At 36.8% G+C, this 25,567-nt stretch overlaps 1 protein-coding gene across 2 annotated transcripts; it reads right to left on the bottom strand.

Moving 5' to 3' along the window:
* Positions 1-7,739: 7,739 nt before the first annotated feature.
* On the bottom strand, positions 7,740-23,744 carry LOC149410035 (stress-associated endoplasmic reticulum protein 2-like). 2 transcript variants are annotated; one of them, XM_089648771.1, is made up of 3 exons: positions 23,632-23,744; positions 10,735-10,912; positions 7,740-9,344 (listed from the first exon to the last, which is right to left on the bottom strand). In XM_089648771.1, the coding sequence occupies exons 2-3, from the start codon at positions 10,819-10,821 to the stop codon at positions 9,237-9,239; spliced, it is 195 nt and encodes a 64-aa protein (XP_089504897.1). In that variant the 5' UTR covers positions 10,822-10,912; positions 23,632-23,744; the 3' UTR covers positions 7,740-9,236. The 2 variants fall into 2 exon arrangements, with proteins under 2 accessions (XP_089504897.1, XP_089504898.1); XM_089648772.1 differs by lacking the exon at positions 23,632-23,744 and adding an exon at positions 22,669-22,818.
* Positions 23,745-25,567: the final 1,823 nt, after the last annotated feature.

Here is a 25,567-nt window from a genome sequence, read left to right as displayed (position 1 = left end):
TTGATCGTCTCCGGGGTGCATTAGTCGAAAGATCTTTTGTAAATTGTCCAATTGACAGTGGCCCTTTAGAACAGGGGGTGTTTTAAACTTACTTCATATTATATGACCATCATATCAATGAAAAGAAATATTTTTACTTTCGAACAGTCCCCGTTAAATGCAGTTTCTTTGTCAGTTTCAGCATAGATAAAATTATGACTAGCTGTCAAGCATAATAACACGATGTTTATGCGGTTGATAAAAATTTGGTCAAATGTGAAATGGACCGAGAATCGGCATTTAATGAGAATTGCTCTACTGTCAAAATTCAGAATGGCACTGATTGTCTATTTTGTGGTCATCAAATGTGATAGAGTTTTAAAAACACCAACCTTAATGCTGGTTTACAAGTTAGGACTTATTGTACGTTTAATCGGATTCGGCAAATCCTTACAAGTAAAATGGAGTGCGTTGACACCAAAACGTATGTCTTTTCGAATCGTAATGGAATCCAAGGTCAGATTGGAGAAATGACAGGAAAGGCAGTATTTTATGAGAATTGATGTGATTAAACGGAGCCGGTTACTTGGAACATGTTAAACTTCACGTCCATTTTTGGCACTGTTTGCATCAAACTCAACCGGAGGTACTAACGTTCGTTCGGATTTGTTGATTATTTATTATTTTTGTCCACAAATTAAGCAACTGATTATACAATCTACCGTCCATTTGCAAATAATTTCGCCGGTCGTCTGATTCCCTCTCAATTCTCTCAGTAACTAAGGACGGGTTGTTGCACAGAAATACAAATGTGACATTGTTATCAAATGGCCATTCAGCGCCATTTTGTTTTTTGACATTTGAAAGGTCTCCTTTAAATGCCGATTCGCAGATGGAACTGACATGAAAAACAGAAGAAAAAACATTACATACCGTGTAAATATTTCACATGACCGATAAAACATACGATAAGTTATGACGGCTAAACCAGTTGCACTGCGTATTTGTACGTGGTTTAGCATTTTCAGCTATTCCAAAACCGCTGCGTTTAATCGCAGTACGTGCATCCACTAAAACCCAGTTTTTTTTCCATTGAGATAAATATAATAAAAGATTTCCATTAATCAATATATTTTGAAAGATTTCCTGTAATCAATATAACTTGAAAAAAGATCTCCAGTAATCAATATAATTTTAAAAAGATTTCCACTAATGAATATAATTTGAAAAAAAATTCCAGTAATCAATAAAATTTTATAAAGTTTTCCAGTAATCAATATAATTTGAAAAGAAAATTCCAGTAATCAATATAATTTTAAAAAGATTTCCAGTAATCAATATAATTTGAAAAAAAAATTCCAGTAATCAATAAAATTTTAAAAAGTTTTCCAGTAATCAATATAAATAGAAAAGAAAATTCCAGTAATCAATATAATTTAAAAAAAGATTTTTTTACATTTAGTTACGAGAAAGAAAATGTAGTATTTTATATGACGTGATATTTTAATTTAGATTAATGGTATGTTAAATGTAATTTCTTACTAACTTGGGCTACTATTATTATTATTGTAAATGAACCACCCTGTACTATACATAACATAATTTGGTATTTCACTCTATTCGTATTTAGGAACCACACTGTACTAGAATATGCGCTTTTGAATGCAATAAAATGATGCAGAATTGTAATAATTTTTTTTAATCTTCCTCCTGTCATTCCCTTTTCTATGTCAACACTGCGCAAGAGTCCCAACTATCCCGAGCCAATGGGACTATGGGTATGTCATTAGGCTGAAGTGGTGGTTGAAGGTGGTGAAGCGAAGGAGATGGGGGGAGGAACGTTGCGAAGTAAGTCGTTCAGATTCTGAATGGAAATTATAATGAAATTAAATCAATTTTCTTTGATATTTCACTAAATGTATATATTTATTAAATAAAAATGAATATATTTATCCAAGACATTACCTAGATTGCAGTTTAATTTTTGTAGAATCTTGCAATCATACACAAAGATACCAGACAAAAAAGATTCATTAATAAAATATTGGTAGCTCTCAGTCGAAGTAATGAAACAGTTAAAAATTCAAGTAGTTGATTTGGTCTGCTCAGTGGTCAGAGCATTTCCCCCGGCAAGGAAGAGGTTGTGGGTTCAATTCCTACGTACAACTGAATCTCTTTTCTGTTTTACATTTTTTGTTTTGAGTCCATAAATATTGTCTTTAAGATTGAAGACTAGATATCTATTGCACAAAAAGCAATCCGATTATCTGATATTTTCAGCGAGTAGATCCGAGCTAAAATCTGAAATCAATTTTGCTAAAAAACAATACATGAAAAATGTTCAGAATGGGATCAAAGACGACATAAAGTTTTTCTGGAACTATATTAGGTCACAAAAAGTTAACCCAACCTCACCAACATGCTTGATTGAGGAAGGCGTAACTTTTACTAACCCTGACACAATTGTAAATAAGTTTGCTGACTATTTTCATTCTGTCTATAGTCAAGTAACCCTGAAACTTGAAACCAATTTCCCAACAGCATCACCCTGGAACGTTGGAGATATCTCACTCGGATTGACCAACATCCAGGAAATAGAAACTTGTATCCGGAATCTCCGACCTGATAAGGCTACTGGTCCGGACGGTATTCCTCCTTCAATAATTATAAAAATCTCTCCAAATATCTGTGTACCCCTTGCGTACATATTTAATCTCTGCATCATGTCTTCCACATTTCCACAGTGTTGGAAACTAACGAGGGTCAGCCCCATTCACAAAGCTGATGAAAAGACTGACGTCAGAAATTATAGACCAGTTGCAGTACTGTCAACAATTCCTAAAATTTTTGAAATGATTATCTGTGATAAAATCAGTCCACAAATCACGCCTTTCTTAAGAGGTAATCAACATGGCTTCTTACCGAAGAAATCAACGGTAACCAACTTACTCTCTTTCTCTCGACGGGTAGCGCAAGGCCTAGACTGTAGGCATCAGACGGACGTAATCTACACGGACTTCGCAAAGGCATTTGACCGAGTAGATCACGATATTCTAATAAAAAAGATGCATAAAATAGATTTAAGATTTTCACGGCTAAAAGTATTTTTGTTATTTGTTTTTGGGGTATTATGCCGTGTTGCGCTAACTCCTTCTTTAGCCAACGTTTCGGACAGCATTGCAGTGTCCATCATCAGGGCAGATGTGTTATTTGAGGTTGTGTTAAAATGTGAGCTTATGTATGAGGTTGTGATACCGTGTTGCCAGCTCCAACCCTCTGAGCTAACATTAACGTATCATTTTTTTATTTTATTTTATTTTATTTAAAGTGGTTATCTTCGTTTAGCTCTGGTATATCCGTCAATTACCGGATACCAAGAACTATTAAGCTTAGCTCCATCGTCTCTATTAATGTTTACGGGATTTTTATGAATTTCAATGGCCTCCTCCTGAAATCCTGGGGAGACCGAAAACTTATAGAGCACGGCTGATTACGGAGGCCATTGAAATTCATAAAAATCCCGTAAACATTAATAGAGACGATGGAGCTAAGCTCAATAGTTCTTGGTATCCGGTAATTGACGGATACACCAGAGCTAAACGAAGAAAACCACTTTAAATAAAAAATAAAATGATACGTAAGGCCACGTCCGCACAGGCAGGCGGCTTGCTTAGCGCCTAGAGTCTAGCGAGTCACCTAGCGAGTAGCTTAGTAAAACAAACGTTCTAGAACACTCGCGACTGACTGCACTGCGCGCTTGGCGTCTAGCTAGTCGCTATGCTAGTCGCTTTGCGTGTACCGAAGTGAACGAACGTGTTGGTTTTTTGTCACTAGGCGCGAGGCATTTTTGAAGAGAAAAATGGACGAAATATTAATTGCATCTGTTTTTAAAAGAGAACCTCTGTGGAATCCAGCTAATGAACTACATAAAAATGTAGTTGTCTTAAAAAAAAATAATAATAATTATGTCATAATTTTTTTTACAATGAGACGTTAATTATGGTTATGGCGTTGGATTATGTATACTAAGAAGTATATCAAATGATTCTCTGGGCTGGACTGGTAAAATTTTTCGTCAAAATTACGCAATTGTTTATACAGAACATTAAACTGCCCATGACTTGACAGTGACTTATTTATGTCATGAACCCAACATGATGGATAAGGCCGTGAAATGGTATATTTTAAAGATGAATTTTCTGTAAGTAGCAGTTTTAGAGCTATTTTTGAAAGTGACATCTCGTCAACTAGACGACAAGCAAATGACCAAGACACCTAGCGACCCACCACGCAAACCACCTTCAGTGCGGACACCGTGTATCCTAGCAAGTAGCCAGAATGCAAGCCACTAGGCTCTAGGCGCTAAGCAAGCCGCCTGCCTGTGCGGACGTGGCCTTAATGTTATCTCAGAGGTTGGAGCTGGCAACACGGTATCACAACCTCATACATAAGCTCACATTTTAACACAACCTCAAATAACACATCTGCCCTGATGATGGACACTGCAATGCTGTCCGAAACGTTGGCTAAAGAAGGAGTTAGCGCAACACGGCATAATACCCCAAAAACAAATAACAAAAATGCATAAAATAGGTTTTAATCAACCCTTACTGACATTTTTTGCGTCATATTTAAAAGATAGAAGTCAGTATGTAAATATAAATGGATACGACTCCCATAAGTTCGCAGCTCTGTCAGGAATTCCTCAAGGATCGAATCTCGGTCCCATGTTATTCCTTATTCTGATAGATGACATTCAGGATTGCATACGTCACAGCTCATGTCTACTATTCGCGGATGACATGAAACCGATGAAGGAAATCGAATCAGATTATGATTATTCGAAACTGCAGGCCAACCTCGATTCAATCATGATATGGTCGGTAGAAAATAAACTTAACTTCAATAAAAAATGCGATGTTATGACTTATAGTCGCTCACAAAATCCGCTATTCTGCCAGTATAGAATGAATGGTGAAGTACTTACACGCGTAAACATCATCAAGGACCTTGGGGTGATCATTGATCCCAAGCTGACATTTTCAAACCACATAGTCCAGCTTACCTCGGCTTGCTCCAAAACTCTTGGTTTTGTAATTAGAACTTGCAAACAATTCAATAACATAGAAGCAATGACCGCCATGTTCAACGGAGTGGTCAGAAGCAAGCTGGAGTACGCCAGTACTGTCTGGATACCTTATCAACTTAAATACATAAATATGATTGAACAAATTCAAAAAAAATTCCTAAGGTATGTTTACATGCGATCATACGGAATATATCCGAAATTCATGCATCACGTGGAACTGTTAAAGGAGACAAATTACCAAAGCCTGGAGACCAGGCGTAATGCCGGACTCATGGTATTTGAATTAAAGTTACTAAAAAACCTTATCGATTGTCCATATCTCCTGTCATGCTGTGGCTTATTCGTTCCTGATAAATACTGTCAAAATCGTAGCCACGACCTATTCTGTTTACCGCAGGGTCGGACAGATGTCATTGCCCAACATAGCATGACAAGAGGTATGACCTTGCTAAATGCCCTACCAGCGGATATAGATGTGTTTAATATCACTATACCATGTTTTAAAAAATATATGTACATGTATTGTTAGTTATAATAAAATTGTACCATAATTGGACTTACCTGTCTGTCGTACAATAAAAAAAAAATATATATATATTTCAGAACTTCTTGAGAATTTCTTGGGAATCATAGAAAAAACAGTATTTCACAATCGAAATAACATATCGAAATTTATTCATACAAAATTACAAGATTATTTAGAAATTTTCAATACGTATAAAAAAAAACTACAACCTAATATTGCTTCAATGTGTGATAGCGTTCGAAACACTTTCCTTTATGCAGGGGCATATTGCAAAACTTGCACATGTACCGCGTTTCACTGCGTAGTTTGTGAGCGGAACATACGCGACAACAGTTTTTTTTTTTTTGTTGTGTTTCAAACTCATTGTTTTGACAGGTAGATAGATCGGGTACCGCCGACAATAGAAAACACATGACCCCGCACCCATTTAGAACCCCTTGTTTACAAGTTCCCGCTCCTTACCGCTTTGCGCAACAAAACGAGTAAACTCGTCTCCTGCGTCTTACTGTAAAAAGGCGTATGACGAATTTTCTCATTTCCCGCAGAGAATGTGTTAAAATGAGATCTGCAAACACCACGTTTGTCAGGAAGCAGCCTAACTGGCCCTAGCGAATACTGGCTACTAGCTGTCATCTTACGGAATTCCAAGCAAGCTTTTTGCACTGCCCTCTATGAGTGCAACTGTGAAGCTCTTAGCTAACTCACTTCTCAACAGTTTCTTATATGGAGAGAAGGGTAGAATTATTTTCTAATTGGCTTAGAGTATCATTTGCAGAGATGTACTTTATTTCAAATAAATCCATTTCAAATGGAAATGCAAAATGGGTATTTTCCATTTTGCATTTTAAATGCTTTTCTAAAAACCATTTTGCATTTTAAATGCTTTTCTCAATGCATTTTCCATTTTAAATGCTTTTTTGCAACATTCTTCCTACTATCTCCACTCATCTTTTTTTCATAAGCCCCAAATATCAGTCGGTCCTCAACCTCGCTATGAGAGATAATTTACATTTGTCAAGTTGCTCCCTGGTAGAAGCCCTGGCAATTTAGTGATACCATTACAAAAATACTAATTCAAATACTGAACATAGGGCCATGACGCTGTAATATTAAATGTTAGATAGCAGTTTCTATGTTTTTACGTTGGCAACATTTGTCCCGCGCAAATTTTTTGTGGTTCATAATCCGTAGTCGTGGCATTTTTCGGTTTACCATCATGTAATATGTTTGTTCTACATTGATGTCCATTATTAAATGACAAAACTGTTCAAAAATTCTATTATTTTAATTGTTTGACCTGAGAAACCATTTTGCATTTTCAATGCATTTTGAAAATAGGTATTTTGCATTTTGCATTTGAAATGCTTTTCTAAAAACCATTTTGCATTTTGCATTTTCAAATGGAAAAGTTTTGACCCATTTCCATTTTGCATTTCAAATGGTTTTGGGTACCCATTTTGCACATCTCTGATCATTTGGCATCACATCTGCCTGTAAACTTGTTTGTTATGTTCCGGTTCCAGTTCAAGATGGTGGCCTTATTCTATACTATCATTTTATTCTGCCATTTGCATGATTATGGTGCCTAACTATCAAATCACAATAATTAATATTAGGATTCCTACTGGCCTGAAGAAAACAAAATATCATTGATTTTTATTTGAAATTAGCTGTACCCCGCCACGCGTTGCTGTGGCTCACTCTGTCTGTGCAGATAGAGGAACAAGTGTTGCTTTTATGTCCAACAGATGGTGCTGTTTTTTTTTTAAAAAGCATGTTTTTACCTGCCACAGGTGACATCTATATAATATAGGTATATACAAACACACACTCGAATGCTACGTTGTGTCAAAATTTCAAAGCAATCGATGAAGATTTAAGATTTTGAACAAACGAACATTTATATAGAGAGATAAGGCATAATACAACTTATCGAAAGAAACGTGACCATTACAATGACAATTCTTTTTCAAATTTTCATCAGGCGGGTAGGTACCATAATATTGAAAGGCTCAGCTAGCCATCTACTAGGCTTGCTTGAATAATAAAGAAACCGTAAACAGAATGCACACACAAATTTACAGACAGATGAAATGCCAAACGGTTGAGTTAAAACCTAAAATGAAGGGGAATAAAACAGAAGCGTTCATAAAATTGTAAATTTATTTCATCACATATATATATTAGACATTGATTATACATACAATAAACCATAAATTACAATTCCTCGTGATCCTGGATCCCGGAGTCACTTCACTTAAATTATAGTCATTCCTGAATTAGACTTTAAATATATTAAATTATAAGATGTTACACCATAACGCTAATGGAATAATAATGAAATATATAAATGCCAAACTTTCAGACCTTTTGCCAACAAACCGTTACAAAACATCAGACGCATTCTCACGAGCAAAAGGCATTTCACGTCAAACACATTTACCAACATTCATATTGTACATATTATTATTCATGTTGAAAAAGGTGTCGGACATAATCAAATACACTTTAATTATTCGAATACGTTGAAATATTACGTGCAGCGTTTCGGTATGACGAAAAAAAATCTTCGAGACTTGCCACAAAATTTGGAATATTTTTTTATTTATTAAATATAATCAATCTCATATTATAGGACGAAACAGGGAAACGAAATCAAATAATTTTTACACTTTCCGTTGATGTTGAAGGTCCATAAATATTAAATATATCTTTTTCCCTTTTTTATTTGCAACAAGTGCGATACGCACTTGTTGCGAAACACGTGCATTTTTAAATAAAATTTGGGGATTTATAAATTGCAAAAAAAAAAAAAACGATTTTTATTTAAATTTAAATAGTTTTGGATTATTATAAATTTTGAAGGCTCGCAAATCAATAATAGATACATTTATTTGTCTGAAGCAAAAAATAATGAACAGTTTACGTTGCGCAACTTGTAAATATTTGTTATCGTAAAGGTCAACAATGTCCATTAATCTACAAACTTTAGTAGATTATGTATCACTTTTTCCCAATAAATAATAGATACAAAACAATCGCAAAATTAAATGGCGCAATAACGCGTTGAGATTGTACGTTTACTACAAATCGCGACAATTGGATTTGAGACAATTTGGAGGCAAAATTGGCCATTAACTAAGTAAGATCTACAGGAAAATGGAATCCAAATTGATTAATTTTGAGAGCTAATGAATTCAAATTGCTTGTTTTTAAGAACTGATGAATCCGTGTTGCTTTATATCGAGAGCTAATGATTCTGCACTACTTGATTTCAAGAGCAAATAATAAGAAATGCTTGATTTCAAGAGCTAATGAATTAACATTGCGTGAATTTAAGAGCTAATGAATCCGAATCGCTTGATTTCAAGAGCTAATGAATTAACATTGCGTGAATTTGAGAGCTAAAGAATCCGAATCGCTTGATTTCAAGAGCTAATGAATTAACATTGCGTGAATTTGAGAGCTAATGAATCCGAATCGCTTGATTTTGAGAGCCAATGAATCCGCATCGATTTGAGAGCTTATGAACTAGACAAATAATATCTTTGAGAGCTTATGAACATAGAGGCGTGTGGTGAGGGTGGCACGGAGGGGTGGTGAGGAGGGAGGGGGGGGAGAGGAGGAGCACCCTGCCCCCCCTTACGCCAATCTAATGGACTGGATGATCTGGAAGACGGCCGACCCGCATACTACGAAGATGAAGAGAGCCAGGAGCCAGGGGCCCACAGGGTATTGCTCATCCTTTTGCTGGAAACAAAAACACACACATCGTTATAAACCAAAATCTGACAAATAATACGTGTTTATTTAACGCCACAGGCTAATTTGTTGGCTTTTGGGACCATCTCTTTTGGTTTCATAGAAATTGTTGTATCTACCTTACTGTCATTTTTTTACAGAGGCCCTGAAGAAAATAATTTCCCTCAAGGGCAATGCCATCTTTGGGGATTCTGTGTGGAGGGTCTTTTTGTGGAGAGGAAGGAGTGGGTTTTGAAGAGACCCATGTTGTAAGAGGGAGGCCAGCAAATCGTTCCACAGCCGAGCTGTTGAACTTAAGAACGAGTCCTAGACGACTGTAGAATTATCGGTTTCAACCTCTTTATAACGTTGTTGTTTCATCGGTGTAGTCCACACTTCTAACGGTTAATCTCTTCAGTGTTTCAACCAGCGCAATCGTTGGGGCACTATCAAATATTATTATCAGATAAAATATTATGTATGTTTGTGGTCACTGTTTAAGCATGACGAATCATGATTTCAAAAAAAATACCTAACTTTGCACAGATTTCGCAATAGAAATACAAACGTTTATACATTTTTATTGCTGTCGGCGTAAAAATGCAATAATTTTTTAATTGATTTGTTGTGCGATTGCACATTTTCTCCAAAAGGTAAATTTCCATAAATAATAAAAGCAAAGGAAGTTGGCGAACTACGACCAAATCGTACAGACTATCAAAGCGGCTATTTTGTGTGTAGATAGTAACAAAGGCGAGACGGTAGTATGCATCTGGACTTAACAATGCTCTTGACATTACACAAATCAAAGACTTAGCATCACTTTTCAATCAAATCTTTCATTTGTTAACCACATAACAGAAATCTCTAATGAGGGCTTAAAAATGTTGGGATTTATAACTAGGCTAACCAGAAATTTTAACAATATAAAGTGGATTAAATTGTTATATTTTGCCTATGTAAGAAGTCAACTTGAGTACAATTCTCCTGTCTGGAACCCACATTATAATATACATGTACAAGATGTTGAAAGAATACAAAACAAATTCTTACGTTTTATAAATTTTAAAATGGGTATTCCAGCAATTATGTTGAACTACAACACTCTGTTAAATTATATGAATAAGCTCAAATTGTCAGACAGAAGAATTTTCACTGACTTGGTATTTCTATATTAAATTCTAAATTATTTAGTTGATAGTCTGGTATTGCTACAATTGATAAGCTTTCGGATTCCACAACATAATACTAGAAGTGAGTATTTATTTCAGTGCAGAAATTCTGGGACTAAGTAATAAGAGCCAGTGGAACTACGGCATCCCCAGTCGGGGTGTGTTGCGAGGTTGACAGTAGTGAGAGAAGGAGATGGGGAGGAGTAAGGTTGGGGGTGTGAACTCACTTTGGTAGATTTGGGTACGTTTCCTCGGTTGGTGATGTTCTTGCTGGCAATCTCGTTGGCGATGCGCATTCGCTGTTTGGGGGCCATCTTGTCTGTGCGGCGGGGGGAGTGCTACTGCGGCTGCTGCTAGGTGTTCACTGCGAGACTGAGGGGTCCGGCGGAAATTACACTGGTAGTACTGCAAGGGGGAAAGAACTCCGCTTTAATAGTGCTATTTCATTAACTCTCAAAACACTAATGCAACTAACCATCACGCCGTTTCGCCGCAGGGGTAGGCAGAGAGGACGGACCGCCAAACTCTCTGACACACACTTATACAATGAAAATTTTCTTAGAGGGACCGGCGGTACATATAGCCGCACAAGATTGAGTACATCGTACTACGTCCCATACATACTCTTCTATTATTCTGATTCTTGACATGACCTGACTCAAGTATCTGATTCACTTGATCGTGCCATGTCTTCCTCGGGCGTCCCCTACTTCTGCTACCATTCGCATTCGCGTAATATATTCCCTTACACGCCTTTCTTCGCTCATTCGCTCTACATGCCCAAACCATCTAAGTGTCCCTTTATGCTTACATCAGCCATGCACTCTTTGCAGATCTCTACATTTCTCACACGATTATACATGGTTTTTCCACACATACGCCTCAGGGATCTCATTTCAACAGCATTCAGTCTACTTTCATCCTGTCTGCCAGTTCCATGCCTCACTTCCGTACATCAGGGTAGGTACCGCAACTCCATTGTGGATTGCTAGCTTCGCTTCTTTGGACAATTTTTTGTTAGCGCCAACTGCGTTCAGTCCTCCATTAATGGAGTTACCTGCATTTACCCTTCAATATCTCTGTCAGCCTTCGCATCTCTCGTAAACATGCTTCCTAAATACACAAACTCATCCACCTGCTTCAAGTATTCCTCATTCACAACTATATTGCACACTGTTTTCGTACTCTCTCTTTCAAACACCAGTTCAAGTATTCCTCATTCACAACTATATTGCACACTGTTTTCGTACTCTCTCTTTCAAACACCATTACTTTAGACTTACTTACATTCATCATTAACTCATTCTTCATGAATACTTCGTTCATCCTAGACACGAGAGACTGCATATCATCCATCCATCTAATCTAGTGCCACCTATGGCAGTGGCGGACGGAGACTTTTTGTAGAAGGGATGCTGGACATCAAATGTTTATACTCGTACTTACTATGTACATGATATCAAATATGCAGATCTAGACGCTAGCACACGAACAAGATACTATTAGGTACCGTCTAAAATTATCTCCATAAATCCCTTAGTATCCATAATAAGATTTTTTTCCGCAAATGGCCGAGACAAAAAACTTTTTCGCATTAATGATTCAATTATACATCCACACAATTCACTATTATCATTTAGAAGACAAAAGACTCAAAGCAAACTGTCAAAGCAGCGCGCGCATACAATCCAATGGATTAGTAATAGAGTATACAATTCTGTGCATTATACATACAAGCCTTAAAGACGGTTTTTGCACGTTGGATGCTGTCATTAATATCGTATAAAGTTGACAAGGATATTGGCTTGCGGGTCTCAGTGCGCATGCACGGAAAGAACGAACGTTCTAGCATTCTTGGATACGTTTTTGTTGTTTGTTTTTGGGGTGTTATGCCGTGTTGCGCTAACTCCTTCTTTAGCCGACGTTTCGGACAGCGTTGCAGTGATCCAAATGCTTTTGGCCGTGAGAATCTAAAAACTTACCATTCTTGGATACGGTTTACAGATCGCTTCCAAACCAGTGTTTTTTACGCGTTTCACAGTATTTGAGAATGTATTTAGACTAGCCTGCGCTGTTTGTATCGTGCCGTTCGTTGTGTGTACACAGAAACGGGACGATAATATACACGATGTCTTATAATAATAATAATACTTGTATGATTTTTACAGAGCCGTTTGTAGAAATATTAAAATATTTAAATTGTAGTGTTGCTGTTTACGGCTAGAAGTCCAAATCTTTTTACTCTAAAATGCAAGGGATGCGGAGCATCCACAGCGTGTATGGACGGACCGCGCCTGACCTATGGGTGAGCTCACATACTAATATCAAGGATATTACAGTAGTCCAATTCACAGAAAGCAAATAATTTAAATTTGCAAAGAGAGAAAGTAAAGTTAATGAGTAATGACTAATTACAAACTACAATCAGTGCAAAACTTTCACTTTTAACAGTGAGTTGTCCATATATTCAATACATCACTTGTTGGTGTAATCAGTACTTCACATAGAGAACCCTTTGGCAGATATATTGATCATGTGGTCAATACTTACTACCGAGGATGCGTTCTTAAATTAAAGCATTATTTTTCTAAAGATGAACTTTATTTAACGCAAGATTTAAGTAGCAATTTTTAAAAAAAGGTTTCGGAAAATGCGAGAGATCGTAATGTAGGAATTACGTGTGGAATACACGGGCGCTCGAGACAGAATTAGGTTCCTACGTAACTTGCCGAATACTCGCAGAAATACACGGGCGCTCGAGGCAGGATGAGGTTCCTATGTAACTTGCTGAATACACTCGCAGAAATACATGGGCGCTCGAGGCACAATGAGGTTCCTACGTAACTTGCCGAATACACTCGTAGAAATACACGGGCGCTCGAGGCAGAATGAGGTTCCTACGTAACTTGCCGAATACACTCGCAGAAATACACGAGCGCTCGAGGCGGAATGAGGTTCCTACGTAACTTGCCAAATACACTCGCAAGTTCGCTGGCATGGGTCCTAGGTCCTATTTAAAAATAAATAGAGTTAAAAATGTTTTGATGACGGGTGGTGTCGCGAAGCTGCGACTCCACTATATATTTTAGAGGTGGTGTGATATGCCACACGCCCAAAGGACCAGTCCCAAACTACTCCGAATGATAGGTATGGGACGATATATGCATCCGACAAACCCGATGGACAGTGCAATAATCAAAGGTATAAATCTGGGCTTCTGGAGCACAAGATAAGCCCAGATTGGAATGCAGGAAAGATGGACTCACCCGTTGATGACTATCACACGTCTCCAGGAGTATTAGTTGATTTCACTTCACAAAATATATGTATATTCGCCCTGTCTGATATTAATTATCACTCCGAACTCTGATAAGCAACTGACACCACTTGTCAGATTTTACATGTGTCGCAACAATATTTTTAATATGGTGACATTTTGGGATGGGTAAAAGGGTAGGTAGGACATTTGCAGGATTTGGTATTGACATTACACTTGTCCATTAAGCCTGTGGATGCATACCTAACAATCCCATATATATTGCGCGAACATTCTCCCGGCGTTGAAAGTACCTTCCGAAATTTTAAGTACTTTCAAATAAAGTAAAGAATTAAATGTAAAACGAAGTAAGATGAAATATAAATATTCTTATCAATACGCTATTAATATTACAAAGTTAAAACGAAAATTTATAAAATAATGAAATAATAATTATTGTGTAGGCAAAGGACACAATTTTACGACTGGTCGTTTAAAGTTCCCGGAAGGGGTCCTTACGCGTGCGACACGAACCACTCCGTCTTTACCAGGGAACACCTCCTCAACAACGCCCACCGGCCAATAAAGTGGAGGCGCATCCTCTTGATGCACCAATACTATGGTACCTACTAGAATGTTATTCGCGGGACTATTCCATTTTTTTCTCATCTGCAGAGAGTGAAGATACTCTATATGCCACTTCTTCCAATAAGATTGAACGAGGTGGTCCAAAAGCTCTTTCCTTTTCAGTAGACTAATGCGTTCATTAGTCAAATCATAAGCAGGTAGATGCTGAATCGGGGTAGACATCAGAAAATGAGCCGGAGTAAGAGCTTCTGGATAATGAGAACTGCTTAATAAACATAATGGCCGTGAATTAAGTACAGCCTCTATTTGTGTCAGAACTGTGAGAAGCTCTTCATAACATAAAAGTTGAGTACCCACAACCCTATACAGATGCGATTTAATGCATTTAATATTTGACTCCCATAATCCTCCAAAGTGAGGAGCGCGGGGTGGAATCGTCTTCCATTCAATTCTCCGATTGTTAAATTCATTGCGAAGAACTTCTTTAGTTGAATTTGCCTCTAAAAAATTATATAAGTCATCCAGACAATTCTTTGCGCCTATGAAATTTGTCGCATTGTCACTGTACATACACGAAACCGGTCCGCGTCTGGATAGAAAACGCTTAAATGCGTTTAAAAAATTGTCCGTGCTTAGATCTGATACCACTTCCATATGTATAGCCTTCGTTGTTAAACAAATAAATAGACATATATATGCCTTTTGACTTTTTACCCCACGACGCCTAGAAAGGGTTATATTTATTGGTCCGGCAAAATCTACACCCGTATGTGTAAATGCCTTTGCTTCCTGAATTCTAGCTGTAGGTAAATCTGCCATTAGCGGTATAATATTAGAAGGTGCAGTTTTAAAACAGAAATTACAAGCATGTACTCTTTTGCGTATTAGATTTCTCCCCGATAAGATCCAATAACGCTGTCTAATTATTGACATAAGGAGATGTGCACCAGTATGACAATTCACACGATGGTGAAAGTCTATAATTATATCGACAATATGATCCTGTCTTGGCAGAAGTACTGGATGTTTGTTTTCAAAAGGTATATTCGCGTTTGTTAATCTACCACCTATACGTAACAAGCCATTATGATCTAAGAACGGGTTTAGTTTTCGGATTGAAGGTGAGCATAATTTATCCCTCTGTATTAATTGTATATCGGCACTAAAATACCTATTCTGTAAAGCTTTTAATACATTCATTTCAGCAATGTTTAATTCCGTGGAACTTATAACTGTTGAGCGTGATAACTTTCGCATAAATCGTAAAATATATACCACAATTCTCAGCAGTTTTGGCCATGAGGAAATTTTTAAAGCGAGATTATATATCGGAGAATTTTCCTCTATTGACGTTATCGTAAATGTATGCGATTTTTTCAATTCCAAAGTATTCTCCTCCTCTCGTGAGGGGGAAAATCTTTCGACAGGCCACTCGGATACTGGGTTCACAGCCCAGGGCGGACCGTGCCACCAAAGAGAATGATCGACCAGCTGAGCAGGCAGTAGTCCTCGTGATAAACAATCACTAGGATTGGTAACGCCATCTATGTGATAAATATGTTTCGCGGGTAAATTTTCCTGAATTTCACTAACTCGATTAGCTACAAAAGTTTGCCACCGGTGAGGGGACGAGTGAATCCAAGAAAGTGCTATTTTTGAATCTGAAAAAGCAAATATATCGTTTATCGAAACGCGATTTCTATAAGTATCTATAATAGATCTAACGAGTCTAGATAAAATAAGCACAGCGCATAATTCCAATCGAGCGAGCGACACTGTTTTTAGAGGGGCCACCTTGGATTTAGAACATATCAAATTCATTGTAGTGTTGCCACCCTTATCCGTGACATGAAGATATATTACACAACCGTATGCTTTCATACTCGCATCTGCGAAGGCGATAATATTTATCGTGCAGTCCTCCTTTACTCCCAAATATCGAGGTAAATTTAAATTAGAAAGCATCGGTAATTCTTCCTTGAATTTGACATATCTATTAACAATACTTTGGGGTAGTTCCTCGTCCCATCCTACTTTCTCTAACCACAGCTCTTGTAAAAGTAATTTGGCATATAAAATTACCGGAGCAACCAAACCTAATACATCGAATAAACGAGCTATTGTGGAAAGAATTGATCTTTTACATATAGTTTTTTCCTCCGTCGGACATATCATAAATCGAAAACAATCAGATATCGGATCCCATTTTAATCCTAAAATGCTACATTTATCCGAAAAATCCATTGTCGCGCGGTGCGACTCTGGTAATTGGGCCAGTAAATGAGGAGAATTACTCGACCATTTGACTAATTCAAATCCTCCACACTTGAACATCGCCATTAAATCTGTAGCCAAAGTGATGCCTTCACTTATAGTATTTACAGAATATACAAAATCGTCCATATATAAATCATTAATTGCAACTTCCGCCGCTTTCGGATAACGATTTCTTTCATCGCTCGCTAGCTGCCGTATAGTTCGCATGGCTAGAAATGGTGAACAGTTCAAACCAAACGCGAGTGAATTAAATTGATAAACTCCAATTTGTTCATCTTCGTGAAATCTATAAAGAATTTTTTGATATTTTCGATGGCTTTCCGTTACCATTATACGTAGATACATTTGCTTAACATCTGCGGTTAATGCTACAGCGAATAAGCGAAATTTAATTAAAAGTGTAAATAAATTAGATTGCAAATTTGGACCTGTATACAAAGTATCATTAAGTGACAACCCTGAACTGGTCTTTGTACTTGCATCTAATACAACACGAGTTTTAGTTGTTGATTTATCTTTACGAATTACTGCGTGATGAGGAATGAAATATCCCTCATCAATATTAGATGAAGACGGAACTTCAACCCTCATATATCCCTTTTCCAGATATTCAGAAACTACTTCATTATAACTGCAATGCAATTCTGGCGAAGTATTAAATTTCCGTTCTAAATATTCATATCGACGCTGCGCGACACGGCGCGAATCACCTAAATTATTAGGATCTATCTTAAACGGTAAAGATACAATATACCTTCCCGATTCATCCCGTTGGACTGACTCGAGGTACATTTTCTCACATTCTGCATCTTCAGCACTCATCAACGACTTAATAGGCATGTCTTCCATCGTCCAAAACTTGGATAACGCATTATATAAATCTACATTGGTTATGGGGCCGAACGTCCACGAAACCTCCGGCGTACACGTAGGTATTTCACCCATTACAATATACCCGAATACTGTCTGTATAGCCGGTGGTGCATTCGTATTATGTTTAGATAAAACCTTATTCCCCAGCAGAATATATGGAAATAACTGTGCACCTAATAAGATATCAACATCGGATGGAACGTTCCAGGATTCATCCGCTAAGTTTAAACCCACTAAATGCTCACATGACTTTGTGTCAACATGTTGTGTAGGAAGCTTATCAGTTATTTTATCGACAACTAATAGACTAATTTTATAAGTATCTTCTGAAACGCGGGATTTAATTTTTAACGCAACGTGTCCCAATATTGGTGTCTCTACTGAACCAACACTTTTAACTACTGAATTATTTAAAGGAATTATTTTAAGATTTAATTCATTACAAGTGTTTAAACTGATTAAATTTTGTTGCGAGGCGCAATCAATTAAACACCTTACGGTTACTTGATTATTTTTATTGTCATAAGCAAATAACTGCGCGGTTGACAGTAGTACATTCGTAGCTATATTACCCGCAGAAAAATTATTATAATGTTTATTATTACGCGCTATTAATGTAATGGCTTCGTTTTTCGATTGACTTTCAGTATTCACCGTGCTCTCAAAATGCAGAGCGGTGTGATGTCGTTTTTTACAAATTCTACAATCCGATTTAGATGGACATTTCACAGTTTTATGTTTATCGCTTAAGCAGTTTACACATAAATTATTTAATTTCACAAACTGAAAGCGAGCATTTGGTCTTAATTCGTTAAATTGTTCACATTTAAACAATTCAACATGATCAGAATGATTACATTTCCGGCACCTATTACGATTATTATTACTTGACTTCGGTTCGACCACAACGAATGAATGCGTAACTTTGTTTTTATTATTAACAACTTTATTATCATTTTGCCCAGTTCGTTCTAGGATTTTGACATGCGACCGAATGTATTCTATTAAATCGGTATATGTAGGTATAGCTTTCTCCCGTATAGACATTTCGAAATTTTGCACCAACTGTATATCTATTTTTTTCAGTGCAATATGTAATATTATAAAATCGGTTAGGTCATCAATACCTAATTCCTTGAGTGCAGCTATGGAAGACGCAAACCGTTCAATAAAATTATTTAACTCATTTGGGTTACTAGGTGCCAATAATTTTAAATTCAAAATATTGTTCAGATAAAAGGTACCTAGCACGCGTTTGTCCTGATATTTCTTTTCGAGAGCTTCCCAAATTAAAAAATAATTTTGTTCGTTCGGAAGTATTCCCGCAAAAACTGATAACGCCTTTCCTTGGAGTTTCCCTATCAGATATTGCATCTTTTGCGACGTATTCAAATTTTCATTTGAGTGAATGTTTAATTTAAAAGCTTCATAAAATATCGACCAATTCTCTTGATTACCATCGAACGATGGCATCTCGATCGGTGGGAGCTTAATTAATGGTGAATTATTTAACTTCTGTCGATCACGTGATGAATCTTGCTTTGCTATAATGCTTTCGCGTATAGAAACTACAAAACAGTACTTATTTTCGAATTTACTCCATAAATCGAAATTCATATTGTAATTTGAATCCTTTTTCAACTGAAGTGTATGAAATTCATCACAAAATGTGTTAAATTGTGCATTATATGTAGCTATATTAACCGTTTGTTTAAGAAAATCCTCCGAACTTCTCGTCTCCCTGTCCGCAATACTTTTCGCTTTCTCGTATAATTCATTAACACGATTATGCATCAAATTAATCTTCGATTCTACTAACTTGATTTTAATATCCTGAGTACTGTCGCTAGTCGCCATGATTAATTGTATGTAGGAATTTAAACACAACAATAATTACAAATGCAACCTAGTACATACAAATTAACAAAGTATAAAGAGGAAATAATATTTATTTATAACTTTAAATATGTTAATTTTAAATACCCCGTTGGTAATCCGGCTCGAAAGAACCAAAAATGGTGTCACGAAGCTGCGACTCCACTATATATTTTAGAGGTGGTGTGATATGCCACACGCCCAAAGGACCAGTCCCAAACTACTCCGAATGATAGGTATGGGACGATATATGCATCCGACAAACCCGATGGACAGTGCAATAATCAAAGGTATAAATCTGGGCTTCTGGAGCACAAGATAAGCCCAGATTGGAATGCAGGAAAGATGGACTCACCCGTTGATGACTATCACACGTCTCCAGGAGTATTAGTTGATTTCACTTCACAAAATATATGTATATTCGCCCTGTCTGATATTAATTATCACTCCGAACTCTGATAAGCAACTGACACCACTTGTCAGATTTTACATGTGTCGCAACAATATTTTTAATATGGTGACATTTTGGGATGGGTAAAAGGGTAGGTAGGACATTTGCAGGATTTGGTATTGACATTACACTTGTCCATTAAGCCTGTGGATGCATACCTAACAATCCCATATATATTGCGCGAACAACGGGTCTACGCTTTGACTGACTTTAAAAGACATTAATCGGCTAATATTGACTCCAAATTTGACCGCAAAAATTCCAAATTCGGACTCGATTCACAAAAGCTCAGATCAAAAAAGTTTATACCACAAATCTACTCCGAATGTGATAACCATTTTCCCGTTTGTACCATGAGTTTCTGGTCACTAATTAACCGAACATCACGGCGTTTCTTCCTAGGGGTAGGCAGAGGGGATGTACTTCCACGCAACTCTGTCTTAGCAAACAATTTTTGCTTCAATTACATTCATACACATACTCTTCCGTTATTATCATTCTTGACATGACCCGACTATATATATACATATATAATAACAAGTAAACGCTTTTAACTCTTTGCACGCGGCCGTATCAACTGTTGTTACGGCAAAAAGTCTATACTCACACGCGGCTGTATCAACAGTTGATACGGAAACTTTGATGGCCGATATTCCAGCGCTCTTTCGTCATAAATGTATTTCTTGCTCACTTGGACATTCGTAGAACTATCACGATGCTGACATCTACAAGAATTTCTCAAAAATAAAATTTTATTTCATAAAAAAAGATCGATAATCAAGTGCGCCTCTTCGCGCCTTTTAGTCCTTTAGTTTACATTTTTGTCAACGGATGGCGTTAGTACTAGTATGTCATTCACAACTTTTCATAACTAAAAATGATAAGTGATCATGGTGTCCCACTTGTGTCTATCACCTAAGTACACACACGCGAGTGAATGGCGGGACCACATTCAAAAGATACGGTATGTCTTTGTATGAAATTTTAGGTAATGTTTTTATAAACATCTAAGAGTGTTGACACACGAGGATTTGTTATCATATTGTGGAGAATAATCTGTTCTGTCTATATAGTCCAATAAATCATGCCAGAATGCTATAATTTGACATTTAATTGCGTGCATAGGTATTTGAAAATATGTACCGCGTAAGGGTATAGATAAAACGGAGCAAATTAACGCGTTCAAAAGGTTAAAGGTCCGTCTACACGCAGCAACTTGCATGCACAATCAGTTTGTGGAAAAGTTGCAATCATTTGAAGTGTATGCAAGACATTTGCACATTATACAGTATTGCTGACTTATACCTTCTACTCGTGATCCTATTTGCTTTACACCTTGCTGAACAGCAAGGCTGGGGTTTTCAATTTGGATGTTGAGTACGCACAACCGCCAGCCGAATTATTATTATGCCCAATGTCGGACCATCAATAATAATAATTCGGTTGGCAGTCAACATGCTGTCCAGCAAGTTGTACAGCAAGTCGGTTGTAGAGGGTATTAGCAAATTTGCTTACGAGTGCAAATTTAGTTTGCGCAAGCCGTTTGCTATCTTAACATACATGCTTACTTGCACAAATTAACGTTCATGCAAGCACGTATTATTTGAGATTTTCACTTACGGCCAAAATTATTATAGTGATTTGTTTTTGGGGTATTATGCCATGTTACGCTACCTCCTTCTTTAGCCAAGGTTTAGGACAGCATTGCATTGTCCATCATCAGGGCAGATGTGTAATCTAACGTTGTTGCTGGCAACACGGTATCGCATCTTCATACATAAGCAGACATTTCACCACAACCTTATATTACACACTGCAATGCTGTCTGAAACTTTGGCTAAAGAAGGAGGTAGCCCAACATGGCATAATACCCCAAAAACAAATCACTATAATTCATGCAAGCAGTTTGTATGGTATACCATTTTGCTGTCTTAATATATATGTTTACTTGTGCATATTAGAGATTTTGCAAGTAAATTGAGCGTGTAGACAAACCTTAATGGAAGAGAAGTACAAATCATAAAATGTGATATATAAAACATTATTTAAATTGTAAACCAAAATTTGTATTCTAATATAAATAAATATATTATATAGGTTAGGATTACGAGTTTTTTTCGTACAAGTACATAAAAAAAGTTACAATTCTTGTAGTAATTAAGTTGAAACGAAGCGTAATTTCCATAATCTGTGCATGTTAAAAGTGCAGCGGTTAGGTAAATATTTACAGAACTTTCCGGTAAAAATTATCTATCGAAATAGTTGTTGAAAAAAATAATTAAAAGCAAACAATTAATTTTAATGGCATTATGAAAGACTGATAAGAGCATTCATAGAGATTAACAGTAAATATATAAGTGCTTATTTCACTTTTCAAAGCACCTTTATAATTAATTCAAACGTAATAAGTTATCTTTCAATAGGCTTCGTATAACTTCGCTCTTCGTGGATAACGAATCAAAAATAGTTTCAGAACAGCCCCAGAATACAAACCATAGGGCGTATGTGTTGGAAAAAAACATGTATGATTGTGTGAGAAATATGGAGATCCGCAAAGAGTGCAAGACTGATGTAAACTTAATGAGTAAGATTAAGAAAAGACGCTCAGTTGGTTTAGGCATATTGAGCGAACGAACAAAGGAGAATAAAGAGAATATATGAATGGTAGACGAAGTCGGGGACGCCCGATGATGGCACGATCAAGTAAATAAGATACTGGAGTCGGGCCATGTCAAGGGTCAGAATAATAGAAGAGTATGTGTGAAACGACGTGTGAATAAGAATGAGGCAAGAAGTGTGTGCCAAGACAGAATGGTTTGGCGGTCTGTCCTCTCTGCTTACCCCTGCGGAAACGGCGTGATGGTTAGTTAGTAACAGCCCTCCTCACTAGTTCCCCAAGACCAAGTTCTTGAATGATATTTTATGAAAGGCAGACACTTTGAATTTTGAAAATTTTTGCACACATCTGCCCGATTAAAAACATATTGTATTACAATTAAATGCGCAATTAGACTATGATCGCGAGGTAGGACATTGAAAACATGCAAAATAATATTTGTACGTTGAAAACGAGTATTTACACAGCTGTGCTGGCATACAATAGTACAGAGTTGTAGATACTCTTAGTATCGCCCTAGAGAAATATCACTATTTAGAATCGAAACGTTGCTTGAAATGGCTTTAGTCGTGTTTGTGACGAGATCTGTATAGCCAGGTGCGACCCAACCATCCTCTTCTCCATTCTTCATAACATACCCCAATTGAGGATGCCATATTCACACTAGCTCCAGATAGTTGTAACTCATATGCGGTGTATACATTAAAAAAATCAAGTTCGTGACATTGTTCGTGTACATATTGCTGATAATACGACGAACTCTGAACTGAATTACAAAGATATTGCATTAATAGTGAATAAAATATTGGCAATTCACGTATTTAACTGAATAATGTTAAAGAAAGTGGCTAGACATTCTGAAATTCTTGACCTGTCAGTTAACACGTATTTTTAAAAGCTTCGTATTTCAATTGTTGTAAGACGGAAAAACACTGTTCTTTTATTGTAAATGACAAATAAAGATGTTTATATTTGATGTAATGCTTATAAATAGGAATACACCACAATAACCCGGATAATTGGCGAAATTAAACCGCCACAGATGTGAACATATTGAAAACTTCGTATGACGTTATTAAGACAGAAATGAAAGAATTTAATAATATAGCTTGTAGAATATCACGCTGTGATTGTTTAAGTTGTGATTTTGATGAATATTTGGTTGAAATTATGCTTATTTTACTTACTTTTCTTTAATTTAAGAGCAGAGCCCGCGAGCCGTCAGCCGAACGCAAAAAATGACACGTATAAAGTAAACACGCTGAGAAATTTAATCGTAAAATCAAAATGTACCACGCAGGCTCTACTAGGGATGGTTCATATTTCTGTCACGGCTACTTGTCCCGGTGACTGTCCCGGCAACTGTTTTTATTTTGTTTTCAATTTACTCTGCACAATAATAAACATTTTACATCACAAGTACAGTTACTGTAGAAGTTTGTGGGATTTTTTTTTTCATTTAATCCTCAATATTCTTTGTTTTTATTGTAAGGAACATCCAATTATCTGAAACCAGTTCCAAAAATACACTGGCTAAAAAGCCGGTTTCATTTCAACCATCCCTAGGAGATACACTTCTTCTTTCCTCTATTGCGCTACCATACACGCGTCATGTTTCTACCAGGTTTGCCAACGACCGAAACATACAAATGTGCGCTCACGATGCGCTATCACCATGGCGTAAACTAGAACTATACAAAAAACAACTGAATATTTTGATTCACAATGTCGGTCTGACTAGTAGTTTTAAATCAAGTCGCTAGGTGGTGCTGTAATAAAAGTTCACTTTAAAATGTATTGGGATTGAACATAGCTTCTTGTCGTGTCATCATCGGTTTTTCACTGTGACGCATTCACATGTTATCAAATTCTAGTCATTTCTGTGAAAGTAGGTATGTTTTTCATAACAATCGGTCTGTCTTATTGTAAAGAAAAGAATATTGCCATTATTACGAATTCTAATGATATGCAGACAGTTGCGAACCGAAACGCGAGCCGTGCCATGAATTACGGGAAAGGAACGAAACAACTGAAAGCGGCGTTTTGCACCATTTGAGGCGTTTTTTCGTTCCTTTCCCATAATTCGAGGTTCAGCATTAGTTTCAATCAAATATCAAAGCCATAAATTATTGCAAAAAAATGCACTTCTGCTACCCTAACAATACATACATTTTTCTGTCGACTTCCAATTTATATTGAGCGAAATCTTTGTTGATTAGTCTTTGATTGAATTGATTAGTGTGTTTGAATTTTCTGATCGCTAGGTTGGAGAGCCGATGAGAGTTTCGTTTTCTCTTCATAATAATTATTGCGTAGAAACAGGCGCAACGTGTTCATGTTATCATTATTGCGTAGAAACAGGCGCAACGTGTTCATGTTATCATTATTACGTAGAAACAGGCGCAACGTGTTCATGTTATCATTATTGCGTAGAAACAGGCGCAACGTGTTCATGTTATCATTATTGCGTAGAAACAGGCGCAACGTGTTCATGTTATCATTATTGCGTAGAAACAGGCGCAACGTGTTCATGTTATCATTATTGCGTAGAAACAGGCGCAACGTGTTCATGTTATCATTATTACTTAGAAACAGGCGCAACGTGTTCATGTTATCATTATTGCGTAGAAACAGGCGCAACGTGTTCATGTTATCATTATTGCGTAGAAACAGGCGCAACGTGTTCATGTTATCATTATTGCGTAAAATAGGCGCCGCCGTAAATAACAATGAAAATGACGGATTTATTCAATGAAAAAAGGGGGTAAAGTGCACTTTACCCCCGGACACCATGTATTTCGGTTGGCTATTCTCTGTATATAAAATTGAATATATCTTTTTCTATACCGTATGTGTCCTTAAACAAGTCGTCCGATTTAGCTGAAAATTTCAAGTTTTTTTCTTATTAGTGCCGGGAGTTGTTTGAACGGTAGAAGTCGGGGACGTTCGAGAAAAACTTAACGCATTATATCGGCATTGGAAGTAATACAGAGTTGAATTATAGTCGATATAATGTAGTTTTTTAACAGTTACAATGTGGATTTCATGATACTAGAGTTGTTAGGTACTTTAGAAGTCCCCTAGCAACGCCGACTACACGTCTGCTAGTAAATAAATAAAAAC

This window comes from Hesperophylax consimilis, chromosome 28 (genome assembly GCF_061612785.1).
Source record: "Hesperophylax consimilis isolate HC1 chromosome 28, BYU_Hcon_1.0, whole genome shotgun sequence".
NCBI lineage: Eukaryota > Metazoa > Arthropoda > Insecta > Trichoptera > Limnephilidae > Hesperophylax > Hesperophylax consimilis.
This window is presented reverse-complemented; position numbering and strand designations above follow the sequence as displayed.